Consider the following 22,460-nt stretch of genomic DNA (forward strand, 5'->3'; position numbering starts at 1 on the left):
TTGATTAAATTTTTAGTTCAGGAATTTTATCCTTGTGACATTGCCTAAAAAAGGCACTATGGGGTAGCAAGAGCCTTTGCTAGTAGCAGAAATCCCAGCTTTAACAGATGAAGATCGTCTCTGGCAAGCATCAAGGTCTATCGATCATGTCATCCTAGGCTGACAGAAACTGGATCCCCTTAGAATGACACCAGAAACTAAGCCAATTATTGAAGTCAGTGAATTTCTGTTTGTATTGAGGCATCATCCTGGACAAAGGTAATATGCTGCTCAAGGCTGGGGATATACCTGCCTGTGACACATAAGCAGAGAGCTCAATCATGTCTCTCTTCAAGTAGTCCAGGGAGGTATGTCTCAAGTCATTCAAACCAACATATACTATGACCAAGTCATACCGGTACTTGAGAGACTTGAGTATGTGCATGGTATGATGGATTCTGGCATCAGAAAGTTAGCTGATGGTAACTTTGTCCTTGTTCAGCTTGGTGAGGGGGACATCTGTATGCTTGTGTTATTATCTGTATTTTGTGTTGTAGGTGTTATGGTTGGTTTAGTATGTATGTGTTTTGGATGTCTCTGGTGTTTATGTAGATTTTTTGTGAGTACCTCTGCCTATGTTTGTCTCTGTGTATGCTGTGTGTCATGAGTATGAGTTGTGGTAGGTGGGGTGACAACCTGCTCTGTATTGCTATCTATTGCATGAGATAGCTGTGATTCCAGATTTATAATGTAGGCGCATCTCTCACAAATGGTACAGGAATGATCTAGAAGTAGGAGGTGTCAGTGTACATGAGGCAGTTGCTACACTGGCTCAGTAGGCCCATGTCAACCAGGCTGGTAGGAGAAAAGGAAGGAGCCTGACAGTCCATGATCCCAGAAATAATCTTGGCCTGGCTATAACAACTGAAGAGGGACTACAGCAGGATAAGGTTTTAGTAGGTTTAGGCGCGAAGAGCTCTGGTTTAGGTAATATTTGCGAGGCTGGAGAGCAGATGTCTGTAACCGGCAGTCCCTCCGAGCAGTAGTAGTACATGATGCGGTGTGATGCACAAAGAGGTGCAAACTGGCACAAACCAGTTCAAACACAGGCTTTTTAAAGCAGAAAAACAGTTAAGAGCCAAAGTTCAAATTATCCAATCAAAACACCCTAAACAGAGTCAGTAACTCTCGCTAGATCAGTTCAAACTGTACCTATCTGCCACGAGGATACAAGGGGGGCCTCTCCAGACAAAAGATTAACTGTTTTACAAACTCCAAAGGTCGTAAACAGTATTAGATTCTGCAAAATCTGAACCTAGTCTATGCCAGTGTTTTTCAATTGCAGCAAACAAGTAAAATGAACAAAACAAGCAGATGAATAGTAATTACAGTTCTAAGAGGAATTCAATTAGTAGATGGTCTAAAAAAATACAGTAAAATACAGTTGCACAGTTTAAACAAAAGAATATGCAGCAAATATTGTTTTGGTTAATCAGAATGTGTAGAAAAACTGTTGAAAATAAACACTTATCGTTTGTACTCTCTCAGCAGGTATTTGGAAAACAGTAGAGCAAAATGAGAAAGCCTAGCTCACTGCAGCTTTGAGCAAACAAGCACAAACTGGTTCAAACACAGGCTTCTTAAAGCAGAAAAAGAGGAAACACCCAAAGTTCAAATTATCCAGTCAAAACTCACTAAACAGAGCTCTGCAGCAGTAAGCCATGACGGTACAGGGGGGGCCTCCCCAGACAAAAGATTAATTGCTTTACAAGCTCTAAAGGTCACAAACAGTACTAGATTCAGCAAAAAGGTGAACCTAGTTCTAAGCTAGTGTTTTTCAAGTGCAGCAAACAAGTAAAATGAACAAACAAGCAGATGAACAATAATTACACTTGTAAGAGGAATTCAATTAGTAGCTGGTCTAAACAAATACAGTAAAATACAGCTGCACAGTTTAAACAAACAGATATGCAGCAAATATCATTTTAGTTAATCAGAAAGTGCAGCAAATATAATTTTAGTTAATCAAAAAGTGCAGAAAACGTTGAAAATAAGCACTTATTTGTAGTCTCTCGGCAAGTGTTTGGGAAACAGTATAGCAAGGGCAGAAGGCCTAACTCACTGCAGTTTTGGATGAGATGTCTGGTAGCTATTAACCTGTTAGTAGCCATTTTCTGTTGCAATATTACCACCTTAATGATTTTTTTAATAACGTGGGCAGTTTATTCTTGAAGGGCAGTAGGTACTGAATTTGTACATGAAACACTGAACTGTAAAGTTGCTTGCCAGCAACAACCTCTTCATTAGTTACAGATCTCTTTAATGAGGTGTTACTGAGATTACTTTTACTTCTGCAGCTTTGGGTGCGATGCCTGGTAACGGTTAACCTGTTACCGGTTTGACAGCCATTCCCCATTGCAATATGGGCAGTTTATTCTTCAAGGGCAGCAGGCACTAAAGTTGTTCATGAAACACTGAACTGTAAAGTTGCTTGCCAGCAACAACCTCTTCATTAGTAATAGATCTCTTTAATGTGGAATTATTCAGATTACTTTTACTTCTGCAGAAATTGTGTATACTGACTGATGTTAGCGGATTGTAATGACAAGAGTTTGAGTGGCCCTTTGAGGTCAAAATGTTTGGTAATGGGTAGTTTTGTCCGTATTGGTTCATACATTTTGTTTCATTGTTTATTGGAAAAATGTTAAACCTACAAATTTAAAACACACTGTAACAAGTGGTGTTGTATTATACAAGGAATATAATTTAATACAATCAGGAAGGTGAATCAAAGAACACATGCATGTGTGCATGGTCCTGCAAATGTGTGCAAGGAGCCAATGGTTTGAAAAGAGCCCAAAGGTAAACTTCATCCACCACTGACCAGATGCATTTTCTTTGAATGTGAGTTTCAATGCCATTTCAGTGAATGTGAGTTTCAAGGGCAGATAAGTTTACTGTTCATGCTAAGTCTGTTTTCTTTGTGAGACTATATTGTTTTTTTTAGTAAATGGCTGTCCGTGTTTGTGTTATTGCAGAGGTAAAAAAGAAAACAGTATGTGCACTGACATGTTCAACGGTATTTGTGGTAACTGGGGAGAAACAGCCTAGTAATGGGGCACTAAAATGGCTGATGTGGCTGTTGTTGGGGGGGGGCATGATCCATTAGCCTGCCTAGGGCCCCAGCTGGCCATGATATGGCTGCAGGTGGTGGACAATGGAATATAGTACGATATGTTAGTAACTGTGCAACTGCAAATATCGTTACATCTAAGACTGAGAAGTAAAATAATAAGGAAACAGAATGGTTGGAGCTGCAGGGACTGTTAAAGTTATTTTTGGATAGATGAGGAGAAAGAGTGATGAAACTATGAGGGGGGACAGTGAGATTGTGGTTGATCTAATTAGAGAGATGAAAACATTGAGCCTTGTCAGATCATATGACTGATATAATTTATGCAAACAAAGTTACTAATGGTGGTTTAGTATCTTTCTGGCCCAGTGGAGAAATAGGGGGAAGTGGAAAAGACAAGTATTTGGAGAAAGGGTAGCAGGTGTGGCCAAAACATGTATTCTAGCCTGGAGATGAGCAGTAACAGAGGCAGTTTTTGGTTAGATATTGTTTCAGCAGTAACTTGCATGTATGTGGCTTGCCTCTGTTTTTATTTCATATGCGTTTTCCATATTTGTGCATAAAATAGCTGATGTATAATTTAAAGTTTACATTCTTCCCTGACTGACGTACCCCACTGCCATCGTAGACCAGTTATAATTAAAGCAGGATATGCACAGAAGCAAACGTTGGGGAAAAAGATTAGCTGCATTTTCGGGGCTGTGAACAGTTGTTAGATCCATCAGTTTGAATTGTTTATCTATTCCATGTGTTAACATGGAAGGTGGGCTGGTCCGAAGACCCTTTTCAGCCATTTCCTGACCAGAGATGCAGTTACAGCAACACACAGCATGACAAAGATGTTTACACTTCAAATTATGGAAAACCGGAATTCTTGCACTGATGCACAGAGGTAGTTGCATCCAGACGTAGAGTTACATACACTGAAATGTAGGGACACAACAGAGTTACAGTCATGATAAATGTCAGATTACCAGAACAATAAATTATATTATAAAATAATGTACCTGAGCCAAGAAATGAAAGAAAAATACTTTACATAATACCAAGTTTGGATATTTACCTTTGCTTATTTTTTTATTCTAAAATCAGCTGGTATTTATATATTTTTAGTGGCATTTATAGGTTTCACATGCTATGTTAACTGTTGAATGCCGGTCCTATGTCCTTGAAGCATGAATAGATGCCATTTTTAAAGTGTTGTTCTAAAGTCAGAGCAGCTAATTACCTTTCTTAAGTTCATGCCTCTCAACTGTCCATATTTTCACAGAACACCCAGATTTTTGACTCATATTTTTGATCTGTTCCTCTGAAAATGTATGGTTTTCTGGCAAACTGCTGAGGATTGAAATCACTAAATAATGGCATAGATTTGAGTTTCAAACTTCATATTCTTCATAAAATGCATGTTAACACAATCCCTGCTATTCTAGCAACTTTATAAGTTTATAAGAATAATGTTTAAAAAGTGCCCCCCCCCCCCCCCCCCCATTATTTTAGGCTTTGTCCAGAGTACTCACACTAAGAGATTAAGAGGGATGCTTAGGTTTATCTGCAGATCAGCAGGATGTTGCAGTTTGTTAGGACTATTTTTTCCAAAACTTTTTCCCACCTATATGCTTTATAAAAATGGGATCTTTGAAAGGTCAGGGGCTTCTTATATATATAGGTTATGTGGAAAGGTTTTGCCTTGATTTTTTTTTTTTTTTGGTGGGGGCAGTAATTTGAAAGTAAATGTGAGCAGAAAGGATGAACAAATTTTTACTGGCGGCAGACAATTTGGGAGGCACATTGGTTTGTGTAACTTTGTTTTGGATGAAAGCCCTGGTAGTTGTGCTGTTTTGTGTTTGGAGTTTCTAAAAACAGTGTCTTTCTTAAAGTCACTTAGCTTTTAGGTGGTGTCGAACAGTATGCTTACTACCTGTACAGGGTGTAGTGAGTGAATACGTGAATGACTTGTGACTTCTTGGGTCCTAACATTTCAGCACTAAAATCTTCCACAATGACTAGTTCACTTCTTTTGCAACTTGGCTGGAGAAATGGTGGGATGGAATGTATAATGCAGATGTAAATAGCGTCACACAATTACAGGTTATAATGAACAGGTGTATCCAGTTTTGTGAGTCTGCACTAGCGCTACTGTCATGTACCATGGGTGTAACCTTTTACTTCAGAGTCTGTGCTGCATTTACCTCTGAAATGATTTTAGAAAATGAATTTGCTGAACTGTTAGTGGGGTATTAGTTCTTGGATATAATGTTCTACCTTACTGCACCCGAAATAAACAAAAATCAAAACATTTCTAAACTTTATAACAATATGCATCTTAATGAATTTGTAATTCATAAATTAATGTATAAATATTATAAAACAGCAGCACCTAATTCTAAATCGGATGGTCTGAGGTTCAGAACTAGAGATGCAAACAGAAGAATGGTTATTTTTATCTAACACTAACAAAAGCAGACTTTGCACTTTTTTCATTTGTATTGTTAGAGATAAAATACTGTGTAACCAAACTGTATAATGTCTAACTTTTTGGCTTTAGCCTCAGTGGTAGATCTTTAGAAGAAAAGAACAAAATATGTTACAAGAGTTATCTGAGGGAAGTTGGTATAACGGTTAAGATGTTTACCTTACATACGCAAGGTGCAGGTTTGATTACTGCATAAGGTAATTGACTAGGCTTAAAATGCCCCATAAGAGTAGCTAGCCTAGTACTGATCTGTGAACCTAATACTCAGTGGATGGTACTTTGTCACTGTTCATGCAAAAGGGTATGTTAATTTAAACTGTTTTGCCGCCTACTTTAAACTGTTTTTATTGTTTGTGGCTGTGTTTTCTGCACTGCCTATTTACAGTACTTGAACAATTTATACCATAGGCTAGATGCAGACTTGCTGAGTCTTAGACTGTTTGGCATTTTCTGAGCACTAAAGCCAGCCATCTTACATTAAGAAGACCCTCCTGCACCCTTGTGACAGAAGCGTGCAGTGAAGTACCCATCTGAGTTGGAGGTTGCTGGAAAGGCTCAGTTTTGGGCTTTCCTATTGGTTGAATTGTTTGAATTTTTTTTTACTTAGCTGAGATTTAAACAGCATTTTCTCGTAGCTGCGTACCCTGCAACAGGGGTTAACACTACCAGGTATAGATGCAAATGCTAAAAAAGTAACATTTTTCCCCAGATAACTGCTAAGGAACCCTCTTAAGCTTCCCTGCTTCTCGGCACTCAACACAGTTATGCACTGCTGCCCAGAGAGGCACCGGTGCAGGTTTCTACCCCTAAACCTCCCACAGATGAGCTGATATTACTAGTTCTTCAACAGAACCTAGTCCTCCACCACTTATTACAGAATACACCTGACACAATGGAAGGTTAATTTCCCACTGTTTCTCCAGCCAGCCTGGTTGACATGGGCATCCTGAGGCAATGTAGCAATTACTTCATGTACATAGACAACCTAATTCTCCTAAAACTTGCAAGCACTATATGTGAGAGATGTATCTATACTATGAATCTGGAATCAGTGCTCTCTCATGTAACAACAAACCAAATACCAAGCGGGTTGTCAGCACCCACACTCCACCTCCCACACATACCAAGCACACAGCACATAAACCCATACATGCAAAGGTAGTCACTAGAAATCTACCAAAAGTGTAGAGACCTCCGAAGCACAAACCTTCTGTATACAATACGGTCCAAACAGCATCCACTACACATAACACAGGCATCGGTGTCTCACCCAATAAGCCCCTAAGGCAAAACATATCTAAACCAAATGTCTTGGTCATAGGCGACTCCATAGTGACACACACAGATGTCCCTCTGACTAGGCTGGACAAGGGGAAGGTCACTGTCATCTACCTGTCTGGTACCAGGATCCATCAGACCATGCACGCATTCAAGTCTCTCAACAAGTACTGTTATGACTTTGTCATAGTACATGTTAGAGTGAATGACTTGAGACGTACCTCACTGGACTATAAGAAGAGAGACATGATGGAACTTTCAGATTATGTGACCTAGGCAGGCATGTCCCTAGCCTAAGTAGCATTCTTCCTTCACCCAGGATGATGCCACAGTAAAAGCAGAAAATGACTGACTTTAAAAACTGGCTTAGCTTCTGGTGTAAATCAGGAGGATCCCGTATCTGACAGCCTAGGATGATATGGTCGACAGACCACACTGCTTTGCCAGAGATGGTCTTCACCTGTCACCTCTAGGCTTTAGTTTGTTGGCAGAGGTGCTTCCCTCCCCCATAGTACCTTTTTAGACAATGTCATAAGAGCAAAATTCCCAACATAAAATATATCATCCAGAAACAAACTCAGCATTACGCTGCTTAATGCTAGGAGTCTAAATCACAAACTGCACTCACTTGAAGCACTTCTCCCCCGGGAAGGTGTTGATGTCTGCACAGTCATAGAAACATGGTTCAAGGCCTTAGAGTACCTCAGCCATGCAGGGCTATAATGCCTTCCACACATTCAGACCACAAAATGAACATGAAATAACCAAGGGAGGAGGGGTATCCATCTTCATTAAAGACAAATACACCCCTAGACTGATTAAACACTATGACTCCATAGAGTTACTACAAGTCCAGCTAACTTTAGGAAAGACCGCCCCCCCCTCCCGTCATTGTTAACTATAGGTCCTCCACCTTGAACCACAAAAATTACGCAGCCTACTTGGACCTACTTGAGTCATTCTCAGTACAGCCAAGTACCCTGGTCATGGGTAACTTTAACTATCCTTCATCGATTGGGTAATTTATATGAGCACAAACACGCTCATCCAAAGATTCCTGGTCTTTGTTAACACAAATGCACTGGAGCAGACAGCACCACCACAAGGGGCTGTAACATTGCTGACATAGTGCTTACCAACATGAGGGATCGCTGCACCACCGTATATGTGGAGCCTATGAAGGCCCACCACTGGAACAGTAATCAAGGAGCCTCAGTCCTCACCACTGGCACCGGGGGATGTACACTGTGAGAATAATAGGTACACATACAGTATTTCCAGGTGCAGCTCTCTGCATCAATTGCAATTTCTTGTAAGAGCACACAGAGACTACAGTCAGTCCGGGGTTAGTTTCTCCCTCTTTCTCCAGATCCCCAGTAAGACTCCCTGCTGGCACAGCTATAGAGTTGAGATCTCAGCTGAGTGGCCAAGCCAAGACCTCCAGCACCCTCTCTGTCCAACCAGTGCTTCATGTCCCTGCCCAAGTAGCTGCCACACACACTCTTTGAGGTTTGATTTACATGCACACACACACACACACACACACACACACACACACACACCTGGGAAAGGCTGGCACAGGTTTACTAGCTATGCCCCCCTCTTGCCCAGACTATAAGGTTACCACTACCCAGCTCCTTATCAGTTACTTTAAGGTCCTTAACACAGGGTATCCAGTTCTAGCTGTGTAATATTAATATTAATACAAATGGTAGTTTGACCAAGAGCAAGGCAAGAGAAAGGCTATTACAAGTGGCCCACACAGTGTTACCAAATAAATATGCAAGTACTTTAAAAACTTAAATATTTCTACACAGATCAGCCACAATGAAAGGTTTAAATATATTTAATAATACTCTGTGTATATTCACAGTGACATCAGAGTTCAGCATCACAATATTCAAAACAACATTGCAGGACAGTCTCAAATAAATAAAGAAAACATATCTAAACTAAGCTTTGTTATTTTCCTAACTATATCTAATAGAATTATACTATTCCCTAGTAACCTACTTCATCAGAGCAAGACAGATGTGGTGAATGGGTCTTGTCAGGTCCAAGACAGAATACAGAATGCCCTGTCTCTCTAAGAGACTTCTCAAATTAATATCTCAAATATTACTGCTGGGATAGCTTGCAGAATGACATAATTTCTTGTCATCTGACTCTGTCCCAGGTGAAACCCACACTGCTGGAAGCTTGGCAGTATTTAGCATCTACCTGTGAAAATACATAGACCTCAGATCCTTGGCAGATGCTGGAAGTCACAAAACAATTACATTCCTTCATACGTTGAGGTAGTAATTAGTTCACTCCAAAGGCAGTACAGAGTGCTTCTCAGCACAAACTCTGCGTCTCTTGTTGCACTGAAAACTGAAAGATACCATCTTTTATTGTGTAGGCATAAAGTAATTTAAGTTCAGCTATTTTTCTGGTTAACCTCCTTTATTCCAGTTTTCACTGTTAAAATATATACATTTAAACAGTTACAATAATGCATGTACATTTCTGTTCTCTTACAGCAGGGCACACTGTGGTTACATTTTAAGCACAAGCACTTTGCAAAAACCTTTTCAACATACACTTCTGTACCAGCAGTCTGATATACACATGACATACAGTTCTAATACATTTGTAACACAAGCATCTTATATAAATTATGTTGATATTTACAAATGACATATAATTATTTACAAAATTCCATATAGCTGTGCTGGCAGTATCCCCCTTTGTCACAATGCCCTCCCTCTTTAAGTCCAATCATAAATCAGTCTCATTCTAAGTAACAATCATACCTGACCCAACCTCAGGAGCAAAAAGGTGCTGGATGTCTACCAGGGTGGATTATATTTTCATGAGGATCTTGATTTGATCCATTCCAGTACGGCTGAGTCTGTACAATTATAGAGGTGTTTATACGGGTTCCTATGAGTTCACCAACAGTTCAGGACATCGACACTCACATCTTCGACACCAAATCATCGACTGTTCATAACATCGACATTTCATGTAAGCGATCTTCCCCTTTGCAGGAACCATGGTAGCACTTGTTTCTCTGTTACAACGCCTAAGGTTTACGTGACTCTTTACAATTTACCCTGACAGCGTTGTCCTTAACTTCGTAACAGAGAAACAAGTGCTACCATGGGTCCTGCAAGGGGGAAGATCGCTTACCTGAAATGTCGATGTTATGAACAGTCGATGATTTGGTGTCAAAGATGTGAGTGTCGATGTTCTGAACTGTCGGTGAACTCATAGGAACCCGTTTATACAGGACATTTGTGTAGACCTCAGTATAGGGGTCATTGCTGTCACTGTTTGCAGGGGGTCTGAAACTATTGATGCCACTGGTCAGTAGGCTGTTGTTTGCTTTGGAGAATTTTTTTTAACGTTTTTCTCCTGAAGGTGGGTCAGGTATGATTGTTACTTAGAACAAGACTGGTTTATGATCGTACTTTACCAGGGAAGACTCCACACATGGGTGGTGCAGTGATCCCACATATTGGTAAGCACTGTGGCAAGGATATTAGAGCCCCTTGTGGGGGTGCAGACTGTCTGCTCCAGAGCATTTGTGTTAAAAAAAAGTCCAAGAGTCTTTGGGCGAGCTCCTGAATGACCCTATTTAAGTGTAACCTGGACATTTGGATGGGAAAACGTAAATTTACACCAGGAGTTTCACCTCTGTCCCTCTTAGACAGGGGCAGCCGGTGCTGATCTTAGATTTGTGCACAAACATAGACTGTATATTTTTGTCCATAAGGGAACAAGGGTATTACATGGCTAGGCTTGTAGAAGCGTTGGTGCCAATAGCCTAGTAACCTCCTATGATCCTTTGTATTTGGTCCTGTGTAATAGGTGCAGTGCTGGAAGACTACTTATTAGTTGGAAAAAATGTCCTGGCTGATACCGGAGGTCATTTTTATCTTTTTGGCCATTTCACTTGTTCTACCGGAGCCTGAGTGATTCTATGTCAGCAAACGGGGAATTTACATTGTAGGGTCCCTTGTAATTTCAGTACACTACTTTACAACTAATGCATACATTCTCCCTGTCTTTGAAAGAAGACATCTGCGGGCATTTTTCTTTCTCTCTTTGCTTACTTCTCCTCACATCTTGGCCCCATGCAGCACACTTAAGTTATTATTATAGCACTGTGATTTTAAACCACCCACATTATTAAACCGTTTTCCTAAAGAAAGTTAATAAAGCATGTATTTATGTTTAAGCTAAGAATAGAAAACCAGAACAAGCTGGGCGATAATATTTAATTAACAACAGTAAAATCAAGCAGAAGTTAAAGTAAAATGCTGAACGAATAACAGGATTTACCAATAACATATGCAGGAGGTTGGTTGCTTAATGAGTCACTGTCTTCTGTTTTTTGTTACTGCAGCTTGTCTCAGAACAGTATCACAGACAAAAGTGCGGAAAAACTTGCAAAGGCTCTGCCATCCCTTATATCTCTAAAAACCCTAAGGTGAGTTAATAAAAGCATCATCACTCAACTCTTTCTGACATGAATTGTGCATCACTTTTTTCTAACAACACTGAATGCACACACTTTGGAAGAAGATGACCAAAACAAGGCAAGATATATAGTTCACTTGAGGTTTGTCTGTGGTTTGTGATTTATTGTTTTTTTTTTATATGTGGGTTAGTGATTTAACTAGCTCTGTATCCCAGCCTTAAACATCAAAATACTGACAGTTAAACTCGCAAAACTACAAACCAAATTATACATTAAAACAAAAACACTAGGTCTTGAAACAACTCCAGAATTTTATAGTTGGTACATGTTTTCCCTTCTGTAAATTGTGCTGCACTGATGCAAATGGTGATACCTGCTGCATTTACGCCATCAGTGATATGTGCTGTGCTCATACCAAAAGTGTTACCTGTTGAACTGATGCCAATAGTGATACCTGATGTGGCAGTCTCAACAGTGTAACTTGCTGTGGCAGTCTCATCAGTTATACCCACTGTGACATTCTCAGCAGTGATACTTGTTGTGGCAGTTTCAACAGTGTTACCTGCTGTGGCATTCTCAGCAGTGGCACCTGCTGTAGCAGTCTGAGCAGTCATACCTGTTGTGACAGTCTCAACAGTGTTACTTGCTGTGGTATTCTCAGCAGTGACACCTGCTGTGGCATTCTCAGCAGTGTTACCTGCTTTGGCAGTTTCAACAGTGTTACCTGCTGTGGCATTTTCAGCAGTGGCACCTACTGTGGCAGTTTCAGCAGTGTTACCTGCTGTGGCATTCTTAGCAGTAATACCTGCTGTGGCAGTCTCAGCAGTGATACCTGTTGTGGCAGTCTCAACAGTGATACCTGCTGTCGCAGTCTCAATAGTGATACCTGCTGTGGGAGTCTCGACAGTGTTACCTGCTGTGGTAGTCTCAACAGTTATACCTGCTGTGGCATTCTCCGCAGTGAATACCTGCTGTGGCAGTCTCAAAAGTATTACCTGCTGCACTGATAACTGTTACCTGATGCACTGATACCAACAGTATTACCTGCTATGGTAGTCTCCACAGTGTTACCTGCTGTGACAGTCTCAGCCGTGACACCTGCTGTGGCAGTCTCAGCCGTGACACATGCTGTGGCAGTCTCAGCCGTGACACCTGCTGTGGCAGTCTCAGCCGTGACACCTGCTGTGGCAGTCTCAGCCGTGACACCTGCTGTGGCAGTCTCAGCAGTGACACCTGCTGTGGCAGTCTCAGCAGTGATACCTGCTGTGGCAGTCTCAGCAGTGATACCTGCTGTGGCAGTCTCAGCAGTGATACCTGCTGTGGCAGTCTCAGCAGTGATACCTGCTGTGGCAGTCTCAGCAGTGATACCTGCTGTGGCAGTCTCAGCAGTGATACCTGCTGTGGCAGTCTCAGCAGTGATACCTGCTGTGGCAGTCTCAGCAGTGATACCTGCTGTGGCAGTCTCAGCAGTGATACCTGCTGTGGCAGTCTCAGCAGTGATACCTGCTGTGGCAGTCTCAGCAGTGATACCTGCTGTGGCAGTCTCAGCAGTGATACCTGCTGTGGCAGTCTCAGCAGTGATACCTGCTGTGGCAGTCTCAGCAGTGATACCTGCTGTGGCAGTCTCAGCAGTATTACCTGCTGCACTGATAGCAACTGTGTTACCTGCTGCACTGATAGCAACTGTGTTACCTGCTGCACTGATAGCAACTGTGTTACCTGCTGCACTGATAGCAACTGTGTTACCTGCTGCACTGATAGCAACTGTGTTACCTGCTGCACTGATACCAACAGTGTTACCTCCTGTGGCAGTGTCAACAGTTATACCTGCTGTGGCAGTCTCAGCAGTGATACCTGCTGTGGCAGTCTCAGCAGTGATACCTGATGCACTGAGGCCATTAGTGAAACCTGCGTCATGAAGCCAACAGTGTTACTTGGTGTGCTAGTGCCAACAGTGAAGTTGCCTATAGCCAATCAAAGAGCTTTTAGTAGTCATTCAGGAGGAAAGCAGCCAATGATAGTGAAGAAGTTGCCTTTAACCAATCAAAGAGCTTTTAGTAGTCATTCAGGAGGATAGCAGACTGACTCACTGATGCCCATTCAGTCAGGACTGATGGAACAAACAGAGCTCTGATGAAATTATTATAACTTATTGCTAAGATTTGGTGACCTCTGAGTTATATTATACAGGAGGCTGTAGGAGTTCAGCCGCCCTGCATGAGGTGTTGTGGGCTTTGTATCCCATTTAAAATCCCACTTGCACTTTGACTGTTAATCAACAAGGCTTCGATGGATTCTTTTGCAGTTTTCCTCCTGAATGACCACTAAACGCCCTTTGAATGTCTGTTGGCACCATCATCACTGTCACTTTCCCATCCAGCTAAAACCGAAGTTAGTGACGGCTTTGCTCCTGCGAGTCAGCAGACTGACTTTATGGTGTTAGCTCACAAACTGAAGGATATCAGTGTTTAAAAACTGCCAGTTTTAATAACCAGCTAAATAACACTGTATTCATTTGGAGTGCCATATTCTGTTAGTCAGGTCAGGGGATCGGTCTGGCGCAGACTCTGTGGCTCTTTATTTTGCATTTTGCAGAAACTGTAAACAGATTCAGGAAAGTTAAAACAATTATCTGAACACCAAAAAGGCAATACAACTTGAATTGCTTATGCTGGGGACGGGACTGTTAAAATTCTTTATTTTTATTATCTGCTGGCTTTGTTAATCCTTTTGTCTCCTTTTGCAGTTTGTACAGCAACTGTATCAGCGATGCTGGAGCTGAATATTTGGCAGAAACCCTCCCTGAAATGAAGTCATTGTCTGAATTAGAGTAAGTGTCTCATACTAAACTACTCAAAGCGTAATGATGTCATGTTGGGGGGTGCTCAATGCACGTCTCATTAATCACTGAAGTATATCAATTTTTCTAGAATCATCTGGCAGGGAAAAAAATAAATTATAGGGTTGTGACAGCATATGGCATATATTTTGAGCCATTGCAAAAACGAACAAACTCTCAAAAAACAAATAAACGAAAATATATAGCAGATACTTCCTGGTTGAGAAGCACTGTGGCCAGATAAGGCAAAATCATGGATTAACTTTTCAAGAGTGAGTCTATGTTTTGGTTAACTCACTTAATATTTGCCATTGGAACAGACACTTCTCACTTTTTATTCCTTTCCATAAAGCCCAAAGTCCTCAGGATATGATGGTGCAGATGGTAGCAGCATTCAGACTGAAAAAAACTCTAGGTGTAGCATTTGCTAAACTGACGGTGTTATTTTGTAGGCGCTGCCCTCTCCAGAACTGTGACTGTGGGCTGTTAATTTTCAGAGTTAGGGGATAGTAAAACATTAGAAACTTGGCGGCTTTACATGAAAAGTCAGGGGCTTACTTGCGCTGCTGAGTCTTGGAGCGTCAAAGAATGGCGTGAGTCAGGACAGGTAGATCTACACCTAGAGAGGTTTTTTTCAGTCTGAATGCTGCTACCATCTACACCTCTACACCATCATATCCTGAGGACTTTGGGTTTACGGAAAGGATTAAAAAGTGAGCACTGTCTGTTCCAATGGCAAATATTAAGCGAGTTAACTGAAACAGAGACTCACTCTTCAAAAGATAATACATGATTTTTGCCTTATTTGACCACAGTGTTTCTCAACCAGGAAGTATCTGCTATCTTTTCGCTTATTTGTTTTTTGATATATTTTGAGCCAGCCTACCAATAAGTCTTTGTTACTGTCTGGAAGGTAAATTATCTTGAGAATAGTCTGTATTGTTAGTTTCACTGAATACTGTTTCTGTGTCTGTACTTTTAAAGTTATATCTGTAACAGCTGCACCTACAACATTCATAGCATTTCCTGGCTGTGAGGGTATTAATTCATTCTCATCTCGATGATTATGAAAATGATTGAATCCCTTTGAAAAGCTCTTTGCTCCTTTAATGTACTACAGTTACATAGCTAGACATTAATTAAGCAGCCCTTAACATTGTGCAGATTTCAGAGACTCTGGACAGTGTTACCTCACTACCCTAACATTGTCCAGATTTCAGAGACTCTGGGCAGTGTTACCTCACTGCCCTAACATTGTGCAGATTTCAGAGACTCTGGGCAGTGTTACCTCACTGCCCTAACATTGTGCAGATTTCAGAGACTCTGGGCAGTGTTACCTCACTGCCCTAACATTGTGCAGATTTCAGAGACTCTGGGCAGTGTTACCTCACTGCCCTAACATTGTGCAGATTTCAGAGACTCTGGACAGTGTTACCTCACTGCCCTAACATTGTGCAGATTTCAGAGACTCTGGACAGTGTTACATCACTGCCCTAACATTGTGCAGATTTCAGAGACTCTGGACAGTGTTACCTCACTGCCCTAACATTGTCGAGATTTCAGAGACTCTGGGCAGTGTTACCTCACTGCCCTAACATTGTGCAGATTTCAGAGACTCTGGGCAGTGTTACCTCACTGCCCTAACATTGTGCAGATTTCAGAGACTCTGGACAGTGTTACCTCACTGCCCTAACATTGTGCAGATTTCAGAGACTCTGGACAGTGTTACCTCACTGCCCTAACATTGTGCAGATTTCAGAGACTCTGGGCAGTGTTACCTCACTGCCCTAACATTGTCCAGATTTCAGAGACTCTGGACAGTGTTACCTCACTACCCTAACATTGTCCAGATTTCAGAGACTCTGGGCAGTGTTACCTCACTGCCCTAACATTGTGCAGATTTCAGAGACTCTGGACAGTGTTACCTCACTGCCCTAACATTGTGCAGATTTCAGAGACTCTGGGCAGTGTTACCTCACTGCCCTAACATTGTCGAGATTTCAGAGACTCTGGGCAGTGTTACCTCACTGCCCTAACATTGTGCAGATTTCAGAGACTCTGGGCAGTGTTACCTCACTGCCCTAACATTGTGCAGATTTCAGAGACTCTGGACAGTGTTACCTCACTGCCCTAACATTGTGCAGATTTCAGAGACTCTGGACAGTGTTACCTCACTGCCCTAACATTGTGCAGATTTCAGAGACTCTGGACAGTGTTACCTCACTGCCCTAACATTGTGCAGATTTCAGAGACTCTGGACAGTGTTACCTCACTGCCCTAACATTGTCCAGATTTCAGAGACTCTGGGCAGTGTTACCTCACTGCCCTAACATTGTCCAGATTTCAGAGACTCTGGGCAGTGTTACCTCACTGCCCTAACATTGTGCAGATTTCAGAGACTCTGGACAGTGTTACCTCACTGCCCTAACATTGTGCAGATTTCAGAGACTCTGGGCAGTGTTACCTCACTGCCCTAACATTGTGCAGATTTCAGAGACTCTGGGCAGTGTTACCTCACTGCCCTAACATTGTCCAGATTTCAGAGACTCTGGGCAGTGTTACCTCACTGCCCTAACATTGTCCAGATTTCAGAGACTGTGGGCAGTGTTACCTCACTGCCCTAACATTGTCCAGATTTCAGAGACTCTGGGCAGTGTTACCTCACTGCTCTAACATTGTGCAGATTTCAGAGACTCTGGGCAGTGTTACCTCACTGCCCTAACATTGTGCAGATTTCAGAGACTGTGGGCAGTGTTACCTCACTGCCCTAACATTGTCCAGATTTCAGAGACTCTGGACAGTGTTACCTCACTGCCCTAACATTGTCCATATTTCAGAGTCTCTGGGCAGTGTTACCTCACTACACTAACATTGTCCAGATTTCAGAGACTCTGGGCAGTGTTACCTCACTGCTCTAACATTGTGCAGATTTCAGAGACTCTGGGCAGTGTTACCTCACTGCCCTAACATTGTCCAGATTTCAGAGACTCTGGGCAGTGTTACCTCACTGCCCTAACATTGTGCAGATTTCAGAGACTCTGGGCAGTGTTACCTCACTGCCCTAACATTGTGCAGATTTCAGAGACTCTGGGCAGTGTTACCTCACTGCTCTAACATTGTGCAGATTTCAGAGACTCTGGGCAGTGTTACCTCACTGCCCTAACATTGTGCAGATTTCAGAGACTCTGGGCAGTGTTACCTCACTGCCCTAACATTGTGCAGATTTCAGAGACTCTGGGCAGTGTTACCTCACTGCCCTAACATTGTCCAGATTTCAGAGACTCTGGGCAGTGTTACCTCACTGCTCTAACATTGTCCAGATTTCAGAGACTCTGGGCAGTGTTACCTCACTACCCTAACATTGTGCAGATTTCAGAGACTCTGGGCAGTGTTACCTCACTGCCCTAACATTGTGCAGATTTCAGAGACTCTGGGCAGTGTTACCTCACTGCCCTAACATTGTGCAGATTTCAGAGACTGTGGGCAGTGTTACCTCACTGCCCTGACATTGTGCAGATTTCAGAAACTCTGGGCAGTGTTACCTCACTGCCCTAACATTGTCCAGATTTCAGAGACTCTGGGCAGTGTTACCTCACTGCTCTAACATTGTGCAGATTTCAGAGACTCTGGGCAGTGTTACCTCACTGCCCTAACATTGTGCAGGTTTCAGAGACTCTGGACAGTGTTACCTCACTGCTCTAACATTGTTCAGATTTCAGAGACTCTGGGCAGTGTTACCTCACTGCCCTAACATTGTGCAGATTTCAGAGACTCTGGGCAGTGTTACCTCACTGCCCTAACATTGTGCAGATTTCAGAGACTCTGGGCAGTGTTACCTCACTGCCCTAACATTGTCCAGATTTCAGAGACTCTGGGCAGTGTTACCTCACTGCTCTAACATTGTGCAGATTTCAGAGACTCTGGGCAGTGTTACCTCACTGCCCTAACATTGTGCAGATTTCAGAGACTCTGGGCAGTGTTACCTCACTGCCCTAACATTGTGCAGATTTCAGAGACTCTGGGCAGTGTTACCTCACTGCCCTAACATTGTGCAGATTTCAGAGACTCTGGGCAGTGTTACCTCACTGCTCTAACATTGTCCAGATTTCAGAGACTCTGGGCAGTGTTACCTCACTGCCCTAACATTGTGCAGATTTCAGAGACTCTGGACAGTGTTACCTCACTGCACTAACATTGTGCAGATTTCAGAGACTCTGGGCAGTGTTACCTCACTGCCCTAACATTGTCCAGATTTCAGAGACTCTGGGCAGTGTTACCTCACTGCCCTAACATTGTGCAGATTTCAGAGACTCTGGGCAGTGTTACCTCACTACCCTAACATTGTGCAGATTTCAGAGACTCTGGGCAGTGTTACCTCACTGCCCTAACATTGTGCAGATTTCAGTGACTCTGGGCAGTGTTACCTCACTGCCCTAACATTGTGCAGGTTTCAGAGACTCTGGGCAGTGTTACCTCACTGCCCTAACATTGTGCAGATTTCAGAGACTCTGGACAGTGTTACCTCACTGCTCTAACATTGTGCAGATTTCAGAGACTCTGGGCAGTGTTACCTCACTGCCCTAACGTTGTGCAGATTTCAGAGACTCTGGGCAGTGTTACCTCACTGTCCTAACATTGTGCAGATTTCAGAGACTCTGGGCAGTGTTACCTCACTGCCCTAACATTGTGCAGATTTCAGAGACTCTGGGCAGTGTTACCTCACTGCCCTAACATTGTCCAGATTTCAGAGACTCTGGGCAGTGTTACCTCACTGCCCTAACATTGTCCAGATTTCAGAGACTCTGGGCAGTGTTACCTCACTGCCCTAACATTGTGCAGATTTCAGAGACTCTGGGCAGTGTTACCTCACTGCCCTAACATTGTCCAGATTTCAGAGACTCTGGGCAGTGTTACCTCACTGCTCTAACATTGTGCAGATTTCAGAGACTCTGGGCAGTGTTACCTCACTGCCCTAACATTGTCCAGATTTCAGAGACTCTGGGCAGTGTTACCTCACTGCTCTAACATTGTGCAGATTTCAGAGACTCTGGGCAGTGTTACCTCACTGCCCTAACATTGTGCAGGTTTCAGAGACTCTGGACAGTGTTACCTCACTGCTCTAACATTGTGCAGATTTCAGAGACTCTGGGCAGTGTTACCTCACTGCCCTAACATTGTGCAGATTTCAGAGACTCTGGGCAGTGTTACCTCACTGCCCTAACATTGTGCAGATTTCAGAGACTCTGGGCAGTGTTACCTCACTGCCCTAACATTGTGCAGATTTCAGAGACTCTGGGCAGTGTTACCTCACTGTTCTAACATTGTGCAGATTTCAGAGACTCTGGACAGTGTTACCTCACTGCCCTAACATTGTGCAGGTTTCAGAGACTCTGGACAGTGTTAATAATAATATTGCTAGATTTAACCAGCTTCAATTTCACCAAATTACAATAGCCCATAAAACCCTGTATCAACCTAGAAACACTCCTACACTTTGTAGCTTCATTTTACTATATAATAACCTCAAGAACCTACGCTCCTCAAACAAAATGTTGATTAATACTACCAAATCAAAACTGACAGAAAAGTATGGAGTCAACTACCACCTGACCTTACATCTCAGACCTCACTCCCACTTTTTAAAAGGAATCGAAAGCTATTTCTCGGTAACTACTGGTTATGCTCCTGTACCAACCCTGACTAACATTTTTCAGCCTCAGCCTCCCCTACATGACTCTGTATACCATGTCTCCCCCAAAAACCAGCTACTGTCTATCTTTACATGTATATTATTGTTATTGTTTACTTTAAGTAGTATAATGTAACAATTTTGCTTCTTACTTTGTAAAGTTTATTAATTTTTTGTATGTTTTCCTGTCTACTGAAAATGGACTCACAAACAAACTCACTGCCCCACATTGTCGAGATTTCAGAGGACGCTTAAAAGTGTTCATCAACTCAACATTGTCCAGATTAGTGACGGGCAGTGTTACACTGTTGCTAACATTATTGCGGGTTTCAGAGACACTGGGCAGTGTTACCTCACTGCCCTAACATTGTCCAGATTTCAGAGACTCTGGGCAGTGTTACCTCACTGCCCTAACATTGTCCAGATTTCAGAGACTCTGGGCAGTGTTACCTCACTGCCCTAACATTGTCGAGATTTCAGAGACTCTGGGCAGTGTTACCTCACTGCCCTAACATTGTCCAGATTTCAGAGACTCTGGGCAGTGTTACCTCACTGCTCTAACATTGTGCAGATTTCAGAGACTCTGGGCAGTGTTACCTCACTGCCCTAACATTGTGCAGATTTCAGAGACTCTGGACAGTGTTACCTCACTGCCCTAACATTGTGCAGATTTCAGAGACTCTGGGCAGTGTTACCTCACTGCCCTAACATTGTGCAGATTTCAGAGACTCTGGGCAGTGTTACCTCACTGCCCTAACATTGTGCAGATTTCAGAGACTCTGGGCAGTGTTACCTCACTGCCCTAACATTGTGCAGATTTCAGAGACTCTGGGCAGTGTTACCTCACTGCTCTAACATTGTGCAGATTTCAGAGACTCTGGGCAGTGTTACCTCACTGCCCTAACATTGTGCAGATTTCAGAGACTCTGGACAGTGTTACCTCACTGCCCTAACATTGTCCAGATTTCAGGGACTCTGGGCAGTGTTACCTCACTGCTCTAACATTGTGCAGATTTCAGAGACTCTGGGCAGTGTTACCTCACTGCCCTAACATTGTGCAGATTTCAGAGACGCTGGGCAGTGTTCACTGCACTAACATTGTCCAGATTTCAGAGACTCTGGGCAGTGTTAACTCACTGCCCTAACATTGTCGAGATTTCAGAGACGCTGGGCAGTGTTCACTGCACTAACATTGTCCAGATTTCAGAGATTCTGGGCAGTGTTACCTCACTGCCCTAACATTGTGCAGATTTCAGAGACTCTGGGCAGTGTTACCTCACTGCTCTAACATTGTGCAGATTTCAGAGACTCTGGGCAGTGTTACCTCACTACCCTAACATTTTCCAGATTTCAGAGACTCTGGGCAGTGTTACCTCACTGCTCTAACATTGTGCAGATTTCAGAGACTCTGGGCAGTGTTACCTCACTGCTCTAACATTGTGCAGATTTCAGAGACTCTGGGCAGTGTTACCTCACTGCCCTAACATTGTGCAGATTTCAGAGACTCTGGGCAGTGTTACCTCACTGCCCTAACATTGTGCAGGTTTCAGAGACTCTGGGCAGTGTTACCTCACTGCCCTAACATTGTGCAGATTTCAGAGACTCTGGACAGTGTTACCTCACTGCCCTAACATTGTGCAGATTTCAGAGACTCTGGGCAGTGTTACCTCACTGCCCTAACATTGTCCAGATTTCAGAGACTCTGGGCAGTGTTACCTCACTGCCCTAACATTGTCGAGATTTCAGAGACGCTGGGCAGTGTTCACTGCACTAACATTGTCCAGATTTCAGCGACTCTGGGCAGTGTTACCTCACTGGCCTAACATTGTCTAGATTTCAGAGTCTCTGGGCAGTGTTACCTCACTACACTAACATTGTCCACATTTCAGAGACTCTGGGCAGTGTTACCTCACTGCCCTAACATTGTGCAGATTTCAGAGACTCTGGGCAGTGTTACCTCACTGCCCTAACATTGTGCAGATTTCAGAGACTCTGGGCAGTGTTACCTCACTGCCCTAACATTGTCCAGATTTCAGAGACTCTGGGCAGTGTTACCTCACTGCTCTAACATTGTCCAGATTTCAGAGACTCTGGGCAGTGTTACCTCACTGCTCTAACATTGTCCAGATTTCAGAGACTTTGGGCAGTGTTACCTCACTGCCCTAACATTGTGCAGATTTCAGAGACTCTGGGCTGTGTTACCTCACTGCCCTAACATTGTGCAGATTTCAGAGACTCTGGACAGTATTTCCTCACTGCTCTAGCATTGTCCAGATTTCAGAGACTCTAGGCAGTGTTACCTCACTGTCCTAACATTGTGCAGATCTGAGAGACTCTGGACAGTGTTACCTCACTGTACTGTTAAGAAGGAGCAGCTGCCCCTAATCACAAGTAGTGTTGGCCGTCTGTATGTATGAGACTATGGCAAAATTCTTCTATGTGTATGAAGCAGACAGAATCATGTCGACTGACCTACTCTGTATACAAAACTGTCACCAGCATATGTATTTCTAGTGGCACTACTACAGACCTACAGATAATGCTATCATGGTAAAGTACAGCTCCAGAATATGTGGTACAGAGGATTAATGTACTTTA

At 42.9% G+C, this 22,460-nt stretch overlaps 1 protein-coding gene across 7 annotated transcripts in view; it reads left to right on the forward strand.

The window, feature by feature from the left end:
- Positions 1–22,460, forward strand: part of CIITA (class II major histocompatibility complex transactivator) — an 851,446-nt gene that overhangs the window by 770,366 nt on the left and 58,620 nt on the right. For 6 of the 7 annotated variants that reach the window (XM_044089141.1, XM_044089142.1, XM_044089144.1 and 3 more), the window contains 2 exons: positions 11,260–11,343; positions 14,081–14,164. In XM_044089141.1, coding sequence (XP_043945076.1) covers positions 11,260–11,343; positions 14,081–14,164 — 168 coding nt within the window. The remainder of the gene's footprint in view (positions 1–11,259; positions 11,344–14,080; positions 14,165–22,460) is intronic. The other variant, XM_044089145.1, reaches the window with a different exon arrangement.

The sequence above is a fragment of the Protopterus annectens genome, chromosome 12.part0 (genome assembly GCF_019279795.1).
Source record: "Protopterus annectens isolate FY-2018-M chromosome 12.part0, PAN1.0, whole genome shotgun sequence".
Classification (NCBI taxonomy): domain Eukaryota; kingdom Metazoa; phylum Chordata; order Ceratodontiformes; family Protopteridae; genus Protopterus; species Protopterus annectens.